At 65.3% G+C, this 15,333-nt stretch overlaps 1 protein-coding gene across 1 annotated transcript; it reads right to left on the bottom strand.

Moving 5' to 3' along the window:
• Positions 1-1,217: 1,217 nt before the first annotated feature.
• MYO1G (myosin IG) lies at positions 1,218-15,239 on the bottom strand. The gene is given in 22 exon segments (XM_052809149.1): positions 1,218-2,080; positions 2,179-2,359; positions 2,671-2,788; positions 2,883-2,987; positions 3,070-3,214; positions 4,573-4,796; positions 5,237-5,444; positions 5,519-5,685; positions 6,539-6,671; positions 6,777-6,851; positions 8,111-8,181; positions 8,260-8,430; positions 8,641-8,755; positions 9,289-9,434; positions 9,512-9,718; positions 11,350-11,466; positions 11,564-11,659; positions 12,822-12,875; positions 12,965-13,130; positions 13,534-13,627; positions 13,725-13,933; positions 15,100-15,239. Coding segments are annotated over 22 exon segments (3,054 nt in total). The 5' UTR covers positions 15,195-15,239; the 3' UTR covers positions 1,218-1,923.
• Between the last annotated feature and the right edge of the window lie 94 nt (positions 15,240-15,333).

The following is a 15,333-nucleotide window of genomic DNA, read 5'->3' as shown; positions in this document are numbered from 1 at the left end:
GGCTCCCCTCCCGGCCCGGTAGCCCTCCGCTGGGCCCTGCCCGTAGTGTCCCCGCAGGCCTCGGTCCCACAGCTGGGGACAGGCCTGGCTCGGGCCTGGCCTAGGCCGGAGCCTGGGGCTCCCCTGGGGCTGGGCCCCGGGGTGGGTGGGGGGCAGCTGGGAGGCATTTGGGATCCCCGACCCCCCCCGTCCTCCTCCCCGTACCCCGAGAGGACCCCCGACTAACGCCGTATTGTATTAAACGGTGCAAAAATAAAACATCGCCTGTTCAGTCGTGCGCGAGCCCGACCGGGGTGAGGAGATGGATCCCGTTGTCACGGCAAAGGCTTCCGGGTCCCGAGAGGAATTGGCCAAATCTTCGCCCGTCGAGGGATTAATTGAAAAACGGAAACGTGAATTCTTTCCGAGCTGCGGCCATAGCGAGGGCTCGGATACTTTTAAGGCGTCTTCCTTTGGATTGGTGTAGGTAATTAGCCCTGTTAATTAGCCCTTGTCCCTTGATTTCCTGTGGTTTCTTCCCCAATATCGGGACATATATTTAAATTTAAGGTTCCAGGCCCATACCCCATCAGCGGTCCCCAGCGATGCCCTGTTCTCCCCATAGGAGACCACCACCAGGCCTGTTCTAAAACTGTGGTTATTATCAGAAGAACAATGGTGCAGGTTTTTTTCCTATTTTTTTCCCCATTAATTTAATTGTTTGATGAGTTATGGCAGGGGACAAGCTCTTCGGCTCGTTAGCGGCTTCCCAAATACCAGCGGGACAGGAACCACCTTCTTCCAACCACGAAAAATCCCCCCGTTTTCCCATCCCTCCTTTTCCAGTTCATCGCTCCCCGGGGCATGGGGATACCGGGTGTCGGGGACATTGAGACACAGGATGTGGGCACAGGGACATCGAGGACATCGGGACACGGGGACCTTGGGACATCGGGATACTGGGTGTCAGGGACATTGGGACCTGGGACCACAGGGACATCAGGACATTTGGACCCAGGATACAGTGACATTGGGACGCTGCGTCTCAGGGACACAGGGAGCTGGGACACAAGGACATCGGGATTTGGGACACAGGGACATCGGGACAGAGGGTGTCGGGGATATTGAGATCCAGGACATGGGGGCGCCAGGACATGGGGGCCATAGGGACATTGGGTGTCAGGGACATTGGGACCCAGGACACAGCACGTCGGCACACAGGGACATCGGGACCTGGGCCCAGGGACACAGGGATCAGGGACACAGGGATGTTGGGACACAGGTTGTCAGGGATATCGAGACCCGGGATGTGAGGGCACAGCACACGGGGACATCGGGACACCGGGTACTGGGGACATCAGGGCCCAGGGCCATCGGGACACTGGATGTCAGGGACACAGGGATCTGGGACACAGGGAATTCGGGACACTGGGTACTGGGGACATCAGGATACAGGGTGTCAGGGACATCAGGACCGGGTTGCACGGGGGACCCTGGGAGCCAGGGCCCCGGCACAGGGGGCTGCCTTCCCGCCCCATCCCATCGATCCCAGCCCATCCCAGCCCATCCCATCCTCCACCACCCCCTTCCCACTCCAATTCCATCCGTGCCCCCATCCCTGACCCACCGCAGCTGACCTGGGGGCACCCCCCCCCCCGCCAGGCTAGCAGGGACCCAAGCTGTGGGGCAGTTTTGGGGGGGACCCCAGCCCTGTGGTCCTGAGGGTCCTGGCCATGCTTGGGGGGGGAGGGCTGCGGGGGTCCCAATCCAGCTCTTTATTCCCAGCACCCACAGAGGCTTCGGCAACGTCCTGGGGGGGCCGTGGGGACACGTGGTTGGGGGTCACAGTGGGGCTACGGGGTCCTAAGCAGAGGCCAGTGGGGCAGGGTACGGGCAGGATGCGGTCGGGGGGGTGATGGAGCAGGTGCCCCCCCCCGCCCCACCTCATCTCCCGGGCCAGTAAAGCACAAAGCCGTCGCGGCTCTTGCCGAAATCGGGGGTGACCGCCCCCGGCCGCGTCTCCACCGTCAGCAGCCGCCGGCGCCCACGTAGGCTCAGCTGGATGCAGTCGGAGACCCGGACCTGCAGCTCCCGCTTGGTCCTATGACATGCCGGCATCGACGGGGTACAGGGGGAGCTCACGGGGTGCTGGGACCCCCCCCCCCCCCACCCCTCCGACCCCCAATCCCCCCAACTCACGCTCGGCAGTGCTCCAGGAGGACGCCCACCAGCTCGCCCACCCGGTTGTCCTCCGCCGGCTGCATCTTGTGCAGGCACACGGCCAGGTCGTCCTGGCTCTGGGTGTGGAAGACCACCAGCTGCGCCTGGCAGCTCGTCACGCTCAGCCCCCGTCACCTGCGGGGACGTCTGGGTGTCACGGCTGCGTGGTGGCGGGGGGGCTTGGGGCCACGGCACGGGCAGCGTGGCGTGGCCAAGGCACCATGGCCAGTGTGGTGAGGACAGGCTTGGTGGGGACAGCATGGCATGGCCAGCGTGGTGGGGACAGCGTGGTGGGGACAGCATCACACCTCTGTCCCAGGGGAGTTCACCGTCCCGATGCGGATGGGGCCATGGGGACCACGGAGGGGTCTCCAACCTCCGGGTGGGAACGGGACAGCCAGGACACCTGGGTCCCCCTCACCCTGGCTCGCCGGGCCAGGGTGTAGGGGACACCGGTGGGTTTGGGGACACTCACGGTGCTGAGGGGCAGCGCCCGCATCACCCGGTACTGCTTTCGGGGGTCCAGCTTGTAGAGGTGCTGGTCCGTCACGAGGATGGCCCGATCCCGGCTCTTACTGAAGCGGTTGATCTGCGGGGACGGGGACAGGCGAGGGGACACGCTGGGGCAGGGCGAGGGGGTGACACCGACGCGGTGGCCGGGCAGGACCACCCGCTCCCCTCACCTTGCGGACGTGGCAGGAGAAGAGGACGGAGCCGAAATGCACCTTGTCCTTGAGGGTCTGGAGGCGGCGGGCGAAGGGCAGCGCCTGCCCCGGGTTCTCGCTGGGCTGTGGGGAGCCGAGGCGTGGGGTGGGGGTGGCACCCCGGGGTGCGCCGTGGGGCACCCCCAAACCCGCCGGCAGCCCTTACCGAGGAGAGGTAGTCCCGCGCCCAGCTGCGCTGGCAGCCCCAGTCCTTCCGCAGCCCCTCCAGTGCTTCCATGGCGGCCACCTTGGCCCGGATCTGCCCCATCTCCGAGGGGGGGATGTTCTTGACGATCTGTCGTGCTCGCCACCTGCGGCGGGGTTGGGGACACGCGGCACGGTCACGTCACCGTCCCACGTCCCACGCGTCCGTGTCCCACATTCCAGTCCACATCCCCATCCCACGTCCTCATCCCACATCCCCATCCCGTGTCCCTGTCCCATGTTGTGAAAGACCAGAAGAGTTAATGTCTCAAACGTTGTGGTGGGGCAAGTTCTGCTTAAAGACAAACCCCACGCAGCAAGGAACCCAGGTGGAAAGCCCATCAGCTCAGACATCAGCGACAGGAGGGGGAGGGCGTGCTGGAGGGTGCGCAGCTCCCCATTCTGATAAGCTGTTCTGATACAAAGATCAAACCATGGCCACATCTGCAGGGAAGGAGAAGTTACTCCACAAACGACCCCCAAGCCCAAAGGCTCACAAACTGCTCATTAGCCTAATGAGTTGGAGTGCCCGCCCGAAGGAGGGGCAAGGATGATAAAAGGACACAAACTGAAGCCCCGGGTGCGCAAGCCCACCGGGACTGGACCCCTCGGCTGACTGAACCAGCGCTGGACCCAGGACCGGTGACATCTTTCTTTCCTCCTCTCTCTCTCTTTCCTTTTCCTTTTCCACAATCCCTACACCTCATCCCTTTAAGACATAAACCGTTGACCAAGTCTGGGACTCAGAGTGGATCCAGCCGCCCCTGAGCCCTTCTCTGAGAAGGAGTCCGGAAAGCAAGGGGGTCTGCTCTGAACCTCGGGACCCAACGGGAGGGATCTCCTTATTCCCTGAATTGATGTATATGGTTACACGGTTTACAGAAGTAGTCCTATGCCAATTCCTGTTGTGAGAAGCCCTGCCACCTACTACCACGCCTCCCCAGTTCAGTTTGCTTCTGTCATGAATAAAATCTTTAACTGATCGTTTGGTGTCGTTTCACCTTAATTTAGCCCGAGGGAATTTCGAATTAAACATGACTCCCTGGTCTGTCCAGTCTGGGTCGTGACACATGTCCCTGTCCCGCATCCCTGTCCCACATCCTTGTCCCGCATTCCCATCCCGTGCCCCTGTCCCACGTCTCCGTCCCACATCCACGTCCCCGTCCCACATCCATGTCCCCAGTCCACATTCCAGTCCCATGTCCCCATCCCACATCCCTGTCCCACATTCCCATCTCACGTCCCCATCCCACGTCCACATCCCATGACCACATGACCACATCCCTGTCCCACGTCCCCATCCCTGCCCACGTCCCCATCCCACATCCCCATCTCGCATCCCTGTCCCCATCCCACATTCCCGTTCTACATCCCTGTCCCACGTCCCCGTCCCACGTTCCCAACCCAAGTCCCCATCCCACGTCCCCATCCCAACGTGCGAGCGGAGCGGGATGCGGGACGGTACCTGCGGAAGAGGCGCTGGCTGGCGTCTTGGAAGCGCGCCAGCACCGCCGGCGGCTCCGGCCAAACCACGCTCTTGCCGAAATCGGGGAGGGTGCGGACGGCCTGGAAGCGCCGCAGCAGCTCCCGCAGGTACGCCTTCACCTTGTGCCGTTTGTAGTAAGCCATGATGGTGTAGGCGGCGCGCAGGTAACGGCACCGCCGGCGTGCCAGGGCACCGCGCCAGGCCTGCCGAACGCCGACGGTCAGGGCGGCCCGCTGCCCCGTGGATCCCCCCCCCACCCATCGGGAGCGCGGCCGTGGCACCAGGGAGGTGGGCGCTCGGCATCGCGGCTCCGGCAGGCCCCCAAAATGCTGCTCCCCCCTCAAAAAACCTCCCCGGTGGAGCCCCGTGCCCCGCTCCAAAGAAATGCCCCCCGCTGCGCCCCGTGCCAGCGCTGCATCCTGCCCCACAGCCTGCCCCACAGCCTGCCCCACGCCGTCCCCGGCCCCTGCCGCCCCTCTCCAAGCCCACCAACGCCAGCAGCTCCCCGTGCAGGCAGAGCCCCGGCTTGCCCGCTCGCCACGCCAGCACCGTCGTTCCCCATCCGGCACCCCGGGTGCCGGGGTGTCCCTTCAAACCCCACGTGGGAGCCGAGACGGAGCCGTCTCGTGCCGCGCGTGCCCACCTTCTGCAGCAGCAGGACGATGATGGGGATGAGCTGCGCCCGCTCCTGCTCGAGGCAGAAGAGGGTGCGAGGCGTGCGGATGAAGACCTTGGTGTGGCCGTAAGCCACGTCGTCCTGGAAGCCGTGCTGCTCCAGGAGGGCTTGCGTGGCCTCCCGGTCGGTGGCCATCAGGTGGTTGGGCCACGTGTACTCACAGGTCATCTTGTACCTGGGGGGCAGAGCGAGGTGAGGGGGTGCGGGGGGGGTTTACGGGGGTCCCGGGATGGGGGGCGCAGACCGTACCGCAGGAGGAAGCGGTGGTAGGGCTGGCGGTAGGCGAAGCCGGCGCGGCGCACCCGGACGTTCTCCAGCAGCCCCAAGTAGGAGACCTGGTGCCGGCAGCGCTCCTCGTCGAAGAGCGTCGGCGACTTCTGATCGTTGGGCTTGATGCAACGCACGTAGTAGGGCTCCTGCGGGGACACGGAGGGGATGGCACCGCGGTGGCGCTCGCGAGTGGCACCGACCCCGCGGGCGTCCCGGGCTGGGGGGCTCCAGGCACGCAGGGTGGGATTGCACTGGGCATGGGTGGCTTGGGGACATCTTGGCTGGGTCGGGGACATCTTGGCTGGCTTGGGGACATGCCAGGCTGGCTCGGGGACATCTTGGCTGGCTCGAGGACATCTTGGCTAGCTTGGAGACATGCCAGGCTAGCTCAGGGACATCTTGGCTAGCTTGGGGACATGCCTGGCTGGCTCAGGGACATGGCAGGCTGGCTCAGGGACATCTTGGCTGGCTTGGACACATGGCAGGCTGGCTCAGGGACATCTTGGCTGGCTTGGGGACATGCCAGGCTGGCTCGGGGACATCTTGGCTGGCTTAGGGACATGCCTGGCTGGCTCAGGGACATCTTGGCTGGCACAGGGACATGCCTGGCTGGCTCGAGGACATCTTGGCTGGCTTGGAGACATGCCAGGCTGGCTCAGGGACATCTTGGCTGGCTCAGGGACATGGCAGGCTGGCTCAGGGACATCTTGGCTGGCTTGGAGACATGCCTGGCTGGCTTGGGGACATCTTGGCTGGCTTGGAGACATGTCTGGCTAGCTCAGGGACATCTTGGCTGTCTTGGAGACGTGCCTGGCTGTCTTGGGGACATGTTGGCTGGCTCAGGAGCATGCCCGTGCAGCTTGGAGCCATGCGCAGCTGCTATGGGGACATACCAAGATGGGTTGGGGACGTGCCCAGCTGGCGTGGGGACACGTCAAATTGGTGCAGGGAGATGCCAGGCTGGCACGGGGACATGCCTGGCTGTCCCCGGTCCCTTACCTTGGAGGCGAGGTTCTCCACCAGGGCCACCATGGAGTTCTTGAAGAGCGTGCCGGTGGTCAGCGGGCGTTTGGTGACTTCGGTGATGCTCTGCTCGCCGTCAGGCCACATGGCACGCAGCACGGCGTCCGCGCTGGGGACAGCATCGGTGTGGGGCTGGCAGCACCGGGCACCCCGCTCCCACCCCATGGCTGTGCCACCAGCCCCCCCCCCAAGCTGTGCCCCCCCTGTCCCCAACCTGTTGTAGAAGAGCCGTTTGAAGTCCTGGAAGAGCGTGTCCTTGTTCTTGTCCAGGAAACCCTCCACTGAGTACCTGAGGGAGGGGACACCATGTTGGGGGGCTCGTCCAGGTGCCCTGGGGTGGTTGGGGGGGGAGCTGCATCCTACGGGACCCAGGCATCCAGGCAGTCCTTCCTGCCCGTGGTGGGCCAGGGGCTACCAGGGGCACCAAGCTCCATGCAGAGGTGACATGTGGCCCTGGGGGTGGCCCTGGGGGCACCCATGGAGGCCAGGGGACTGTGGGGTTCAGTGCTGATGGACACGGAGTCCCCCAACCCTGTCCCCACTGTCCCCAGGATATGGCACGGCATGTCCTACACGGCCTGTCCTACTGCACGTGATCTCTGGGGACCTCCCAGACCCCACGGACCTCAACGGTCCCCCAAATGGCCTCCCGTGGTCCTAAATGGCTCCGTGCAATACCCTGGGGGTCCTCAAAGCCCCACGGTCAACCAAGGCCATCCCATAGTCCCCTGTGGCCCTCTATGGTCCCAAGTGGCCCCCCATTGTCCCCCATGCCCTCCCAAGGTTCCTCATAGTCCCAAGGCCACCCATGGTCCCCCATGGTTCTCCATGGCCGCCCACAAACCCATGGCCACTCACGATGTCCATACTCCCCAACGGTCACCCACACTCCCATGGCCCCAGCTGACACCCCCCAGACTCCCACAGTTCCCATGATCCCCACAGCCTGATGGTCCCTCATGACCCCAAACCACCTCCCACAATCTCTCAAGGCCCCCCCCACACTCCCGTGTCCCCCATCCATGCTCCCACATGGCCCTCCACGGTTCTCCAAGGCCTCATGGTCAACCATAGACCCCCAAGAGCCCCTATAGACCCCTGGTCCCAAGTGGTCCCCACAGTCCCCCCCATGCCCTCCCAAGGTCCCTCATGGCCCCAGGGCCACCCATGGTCCCCCACGGCCCCCCACAACTCCGTGGCCACTCATGATGTCCATAGTCCCCAATGGCCACCCACACTCCCACAGCCCCAACTGACCCCCCACCAGTCCCCCCAGCCTGGTGGTCCCCCATGACCCCAAACCACCTCCCACAGTCCCTCAAGATCCCCCCCCCAGTCCCGTGTTCCCCCTCCATGCTCCCACATGGTCCCCCATCGTTCTTCAAGACCCCACAGTCAACTGTAGACCCTCAAGAGCCCCCTGGTCCCAAGCAGGCCCCCCCCCCATGCCCCTCATGGCCTCCTAAAGACCTCCATGGTGGCCCACAGCCCCATGGCCACCCAAGGATGCCCATGGTCCACCACGGCCCTCCTCCGTGCCCCCCTCACGTGACATCTCCAGCGTAGTGCTTGATGCGAAAGTCCCGGTTGAACTCCATGGTCTTGTCTGTGGGGCAGAGCTGGGGAGCGGGGTGGGGGGGGCTGTCAGCTCCCTGCCCACAGACCCCCAGCTCCCCCTAATTTCCCCCCAGAAGCACCTTACGGCTGGTGTAGTGGGGGTGGCGGCCGAGGCGGGCGTCCATGGAGGCGAGGAAGAGGGAGTCGGTGACGGTCCCCGCTGCCAGGCAAGCCTCGTCCAACAGTGCCAGGATGCCGCGGTGCGGCTGCTCCACCAGCTCCACGATGGGCTCGTTGCTGAAGTACTCGATCTGGGGCGGGAAGGGGGGTGGCACGGGGGTGGGCACCCCGAATTGCCCCCCCCAGCTACCCTGAGTTGCCCCCAAATCTCACCATGCCAGGCGATGGCATCCGTGTGTGTGTCCCCGCCATGTTCCCCGTGTCCCCGCCACGCTCTGCCAGGCGATGTCCCCCCCGTGTCCCCCCCACCGTGTCTCCCTCGGCCCCCTCCGTCCCCTCACGCTCTGCCAGGCGATGCCCTCTCGCTGGTACTCAGCCTGCTCCTGCCGCAGGATCAGTTCGATGAAGAGCTGCTGCAGCTTCTCGTTGCAGTAGTTGATGCAGAACTGCTCGAAGCTGCGGGCAAGGGCGTCGGGACGGTCACCGCCACCCGGTCCCCCCCCCATCCCGTTCCCCTGCGCACCCCCCGAGATGCATGGCCCTGCTGCTGTCCCTCACGGTCCTGTCCCTCTGTGTGTCCCTCCTGGTCCCCGTCCCGTCACCTCCATGTGTCCGTTGTGGTCCCGTCCCCTTCCACGTGTCCCTTGGGCATCCTCCCCCTCCATGTGTCCCCCCCAAGTCCTGTCCCCTCCAGGGGTCCCCTCCCAGGTCCCATCCCCGACCTGCGTCCCTCCCAGGTCCTGTTCCATCCGTGTGTCCCTCGGGCATCCTCTCCTCCCCTGCTATGCGTCCCTCTGGGGTCCCGTCACTTCCACGCGTCCTTCTCAAGCCCTGTCCCCTCCACATGTCCCCCCCCAGGTCCTGTCCCCTCCACGTGTCCCCCCCCGTCCCCTCCACACATCCTTCCCACCCCCAATCCCCTCACCGTGTTCCTCCCTGGTCCTGTCCCCCCCAAGCGTCCCCACGTCCCCCCCCCCAGCCCAGGTCACCTGTTGGTGTCGAAGATCTCGAAGCCGTAGATATCGAGGACGCCGATGACGGTGCTCTTGCCGTGCAGGCGGACGTCGTAGTCGTGGGCGGCGATGCTGGCGTTGATGCGCCCCACGATCCAGCAAAAGAGACGCTCGTAGATGGCCTGGGGACAGGGACAGGGTGGTGGGCACCCGAGGGTGCTGGGGGGGGGACGCCTATCACCCTACGTCCCCTCCGTACCTTGGCGCAGGCGTCCCGGGCGTAGGCAGCCTCCTTGGGGCTGTGGCCCTTCTCGATCAGCTCGCCGCCGCCGGCCGCCACGGTGCGGGTCAGGAGAGCCTGGCGCAGGCTGCCGGGCGCCGTGGCCGTCAGCTCGGCCAGCGCCGAGAGCTGCGCCGCGTCCTCCACCGCCGCCGTCTCGCCCTCCGCCGCGAACGCGACGTTGCCCTGGGGCAGCCCCGTCACGCCACGTTGGAGGACGAAGGTGGGGGGACACCCGGGAGCCCCCCGGCAAGGGGCTGGGGTGTCCCGGCACGAGCCGCTCCCGTACCCCGGGCTGGACTGGGCCATACAGGGCTGTACTGGTTTGTATGGGGCTATACTGGTTTGAATTGGGCTGTACTGGGCTTTTCTGGGCCATGCTGCTTTGCATTGGGCTACACCGGTTTGCATTGCGTTGAGCTGGGCCATACCGGCTTGCATTGGGCTGAACTGGGCCATGCTGGTTTGCATTGGGCTGTGTTGGGCCATGCTGGTTTGAACTGGGCTGAGCTGGGCCATGCTGGTTTGCATTGGGCTGTGCTGGGCCATGCTGGTTTGCGTTGGGCTGTGCTGGGCCATGCTGGTTTGCATTGGGCTGTGCTGGGCCATGCTGGGCTGTGCTGGGCCATGCTGGTTTGCATTGGGCTGTGCTGGGCCATGCTGGGCTGTGCTGGGCCATACTAGTTTGCATTGGGCTGTGTTGGGCCATTCTGGTTTGCATTAGGCTGTGCTGGGCCATGCTGGTTTGCACTGGGCTGAGCTGGGCCATGCTGGTTTGCATTGAGCTGTGCTGGGCTTTGCTGGGCTGTGCTGGGCCATACTGGATTGCATTGGGCTGTGTTGGGCCATGCTGGTTTGCACTGGGCTGAGCTGGGCCATGCTGGTTTGCATTGGGCTGAACTGGGCTTTGCTGGGCTGTGCTGGGCCATACTGGTTTGCATTGGGCTGAGCTGGGCCATGCTAGTTTGCATTGGGCTGAGCTGGGCTTTGCTGGGCTGTGCTGGGCCATACTGGTTTGCATTGGGCTGCGCTGGGCTTTGCTGGGCTGTGCTGGGCCATACTGGTTTGCACTGGGCTGCGCTGGGCCATACTGGTTTGCGTGGGGCTGTCGTGGGCCATACTGGGCCATGCTGGCTTGCATTGGGCTATACTGGTTTGCGTTGGGCTGTACTACACTGTGTAGGGGTGCACTGGTTTCTGTGGGACTGTACTGGTTTGAACTGGTCTCTACTTGTTTGCATTGGTCTGTACTGGGTAGTGTGGGGCCGTGCTTATTTACATGGGGCTGTACTGGTTCGCCCAGGGCCGTACTGGTCTGCTTCAGGCTGTACTGGTGCGCAGAGGACATAATGGGCAGGGGGATGATACTGGTTTGCCCAGGGCCATACTGGTCTGCCTGGGGCCATACTGGTGTAGGTGGCCCATACTGGTCTGCATGGGCCTGTATTGGTGTCCGGGGCATCATACTGGTGGGGTGGGGCCACACTGGTGGGGGGTACCCATACTGGTCTGCCCAGGACTGTACTGGTGTGAGGGGCCCATACTGGTGTGTGGGTGCCATACTGGTCTGCCTGGGGCTGTACTGGTGTGGGGGGGACCATACTGGTCTGCCTGGGGCCATACTGGTGTGAGGGGGTTGTATTGGTGTGGGGGGGGGCCATACGGGTATGGGGGGCTGTACTGGTGCACGGGGACCCTACTGGTGTACGGGGGCCGTACTGGTTTGCCCAGCACCATACTGGTGTGTGTTGTGGCCATACCGGTCTGCCTGGGAACATACTGGTGCACGGGGGGGTCCATACTGGTGGGGGTCTCACCAGGTGCAGGATGGTGGCCAGGATGCGGCGCACGGAGCCCATCTCCTCCGGGGAGAAGCCGATGACGGCCATCGCCTCCTCCACCGCCCGGTAGCCGTCCGCGTCGTCCCCGCAGGCCTGGGGTCGGGGTTTGGGGGGGACACACACGGCGTGAGGGGCCGGGACCCCCCCGCCCACCCCCTGCCCACCCTGCGCCCGCCCCAGCCCCACTCACGGAGCCCTGAGCACCCTCCCGGGTGTAGCGGTAGGCGCCGGGGTCCCGGCAGAGGTGGAGGGAAGCCAGCAGAGCCGCCGGGGCTCCCAGTAGCAGCTGGGGGGTAAGGGGGGGGGCCGTCGGCACGCCGGGGGGTGGAAAGCCCCGGCCCGGCGGCCCCCCCGCCCGGCTGGTGCCGTTCGGTGTCCCCGTACCCTGTCGCAGCCCATCCCGTCCCATCCCAACGCGTCCTATCTCACCCTGCCCCGTCCGTCGCCGTCCCATTTATCCCATCTGCCCCCTCCATCCCACTCCATCCCATCGATCCCATCCATCCCACCGGTCCCATCTGTTCCATCCCAACCTTCTCATCCCATCCATCCCATCCCCATCTCATCCCATAGATCCCATCCATCCCATCCCAACCTTTTCACTCCATCCTGTCCGCATCCCATCAAACCCCCCCACCCCACCCCGTAGATCCCATCCATCCCATCTCACCTAACCCATCTCATCTAACCCATCCCAACCTTCTCATCCCATCCATCCCATCCCCATCCCATCTCCATCTCATCCCAGAGATCCCATCTCATCCGATCCCTTCTCATCCCTCCCATTCCATCCATCCTGTCCCCATCCCATCCATCTCATCCACCCCATCACACCCCACCCCATCTTGTAGATCCCATCCATCCCATCCCATCTGTCCTGTCTCACCTGTCCCATCCCAACCTTCTCATCCCATCCCCATCTCATTCTGTAGATCCCATCCATCCCATCCCATCCGTCCCACCCCATAGATACCATCCATCCCATAGATCCCATCCATCCCATCCCCATCTCATCCTGTAGATCCCATCCATCCCATCTCATCCATCCCATCCCCGTCCTATCCCGTAGATCCCATCCATCCTATCCCATCCGTCCCACCCCATAGATACTATCCATCCCATCCATCCCATAGATCCCATCCATCCCATCACCATCCCATCCTGTAGATCCCATCCATCCCATCCCCATCTCATCCCATACATCCCATCCCACCCACCTCATCCATCCCATCCCATCCCATAGATCCCATCCCCATCCCATTCCGTAGATCCTGTTCATCCCATAGATCCCATCCCATCCCGTAGATCCCATCCATCCCATCCCCATCTCATCCCGTAGATCCCACCCCACCCACCTCATCCATCCCATCCCATTGATCCCATCCATCCCATCCCCATCCCATCCCACAGATCCCACCTCATCCACCCCACCCCGTCCCCCGGTTCACCTGGTAGAAGGCGTGGAAGTTCCTCTCTCCCGGCTGCTGCTGGAGGATTCGGGACTGGAAGAGGGCGCAGGGGGTGGGTGCCGGGCGGCGTCCGCGTGGGCGCAGCACCCACCCGGCCGTGCCCACCCGCGGCACCCCCGCACCTTCTCCAGGAGGTAGTTGTGGATGTGGCCGCCGGTGGGGTCGCCCTTGAAGTCGAAGTTGATGTCCATGTACTTGCCGAAGCGGCTGGAGTTGTCGTTGCGGTTGGTCTTGGCGTTGCCGAAGGCTTCCAGGACGCAGTTGGACTTCAGCAGCACGTTCTTCACCCTGCGTGGGGCGGCACGGCACGGCACGGAATGGCACGGCACACCACGGTGTGGAATGGTGCGGCGCGGCACGGCGCGGCACGGCATGGCGCACAGAACACGGCGCGGCTGCAGCCTCACCGATGGGCGCAGGACGCGGCACCCCTGGGCCCCCCGCACCACCCCTATGGCCATGGGGCCCCCCAGGACCCCCCTACAGGCGTGGGACACCCCATTTGCCCCCCACGATCCCTACGGGCATGGAGCACCCACCCCCGGTACCCCCAGACCACCCTTATGAGCGTGGGGTACCCCCGTCTCCCCACTCCGACCCCATAGACAAGGCCACCGGGGACCCCCCACCCTATGGCCCCCCCCAGCCCCAGCCCCCATCCCTCCCGCCGGCGCCGTGGGGCAGGACCCACCTCTCCACCTCGGCGCGTTGGGTGGGGTTGGTGATGGCGGCGATGTACTGCATGATGTATTTGCTGGCCTCCGTCTTGCCCGCCCCGCTCTCGCCTGGCAAAGGAGGGCAGGGACTGGGCGAGGGGAGCCCACCCAAGGGTGCCCCACACGCGGCCCCCCCCCCCCCCAACAACCGCCGCCGTCCACCTACCCGAAATGACGATGCAGGTGTCCTTGGCGCGGCGCTTCATGGCCTTGTAAGCGGCGTCGGCCAGGGCGAAGAGGTGGGGCGGGCGCTCGTAGAGCTCGCGGCCGCGGTAGCGTTCCACCGCCGGCGGGCCGTAGAGCTCCAGCGTTCGGTAAGGGTTCACCGCCACCACCACCTCCCCGATGTAGGTGTAGATGCGGCCCTGCGAGAACCTGCACGCAGCGGGGGGGGCCGTGGGGCTGGGGTGGCACCCCGTGGGGTGCTGTGCTGTGGGGCGGCAAGGCACCCTGGAGGCACCCACGGGGCGCCGCGCTGCGTGGCAGGATGGCTGACGGGGTGCTGTGGGGTGGGATGGCACGCTGTGCCGCGGGGCAGCATCCTGCGGGGTGCTGCGCTATGGGGCAGGACGTACGCCCTGTACGGTGCCGTGGGGCAGGATGACACCCTGTGGGGTGCTATGCCAGGGGGTAGGGTGTCACCCTGCAGGGTGCTGAGCTAGGGGGTGGGATGACATCCCGTGGGGTGCTGAGCCATGGGGCAGGGTGGTAGGCTGCAGGGTGGCACCCTGTGCTGTGGGGTGGGACGACATCCTGTGGGGTGCTGGGCTGTGTGGCGAGGTGGCATCCTGTGGGGTGCTGTGGGAGGTAGGGTGACATCCTGCGGGGCGCCGTGCTGTGGAGCAGGGTGGTGCCCTGCGGGGTGCTGTGCCGTGGGGCAGGATCCACGCCCCGCGGAGCGCCGCGCCGTGGGGCAGGATCCACGGCACAGGCAGAATACCGGGCGCTGTGGGGCAGGGTGCCTCCCCGTGGGGCCTGGGCAGCGTGCTATGGGGCAAAGCCCCACTCCACGGGGCTTAGGCACCCCCGCCCCACCCCGAGACCCACGCTATGGGGCAGAACCAGCCACCCCACAGGTGCCGTGGGGCAGCGGGAGAGCGGCTCTTCCTGCAGGCAGCACCTGCAGGCGCGGGAGCAGGCAGGAAACGTGGGGGCCCCCAGGGTGGGACACACGGGTGCGCTCCCCCCCAGCCCACGCCAGCCCCCCAACTCGCTCCGGGGGGGGACGGGGACGTGCCTCAGTTTCCCCCCAGGGGCCATGGGGCACCGCCCAGATGCTTCTTGCGGAGCCGGGGTTTGGCGCCGGTTGCTTCCGCATCCCCCGGGGGACTCGGGGTCACCGGTGCCCCCCCATCACCGCGACGCCAAAGCCCCACGTCCCGGCTGCCGGGAGGGCGATGCTGTGGAGTCTGGCGGCGCATCGCCCGTGCCGGGAACAGCCGGCGCCCAGCTTAACGCCCCGGCTGTACCGGGACGGCGCCTTGGGGTGCCCCCGGCCTCACCCCCCCGCCTTCCGCCCCGCCGCGTCCCCCGCCCCGTACCGCCGGCGCAGGTTCTCCAGGAACTGCTCCATGGTCACCTCGTCCAGGAGGACGAAGTCGGCTTTGCCGAATTCGGGACCCTCCAGCTCCGCCATGCCGCGCCCGTCGCGCACCCACTTCCCCCACTCGCCCACGCCGGCTTCCTGCGCTGCCAACGACCGCCAAAACCGCGGCGCAGGCGCGGGGGGGACGGGGAGGACCCGGTGTCATCGTCACCTCCCGTGGGGTGACGGT

Source organism: Harpia harpyja, chromosome 1 (assembly GCF_026419915.1).
Source record: "Harpia harpyja isolate bHarHar1 chromosome 1, bHarHar1 primary haplotype, whole genome shotgun sequence".
Lineage (NCBI taxonomy): Eukaryota > Metazoa > Chordata > Aves > Accipitriformes > Accipitridae > Harpia > Harpia harpyja.
This window is presented reverse-complemented; position numbering and strand designations above follow the sequence as displayed.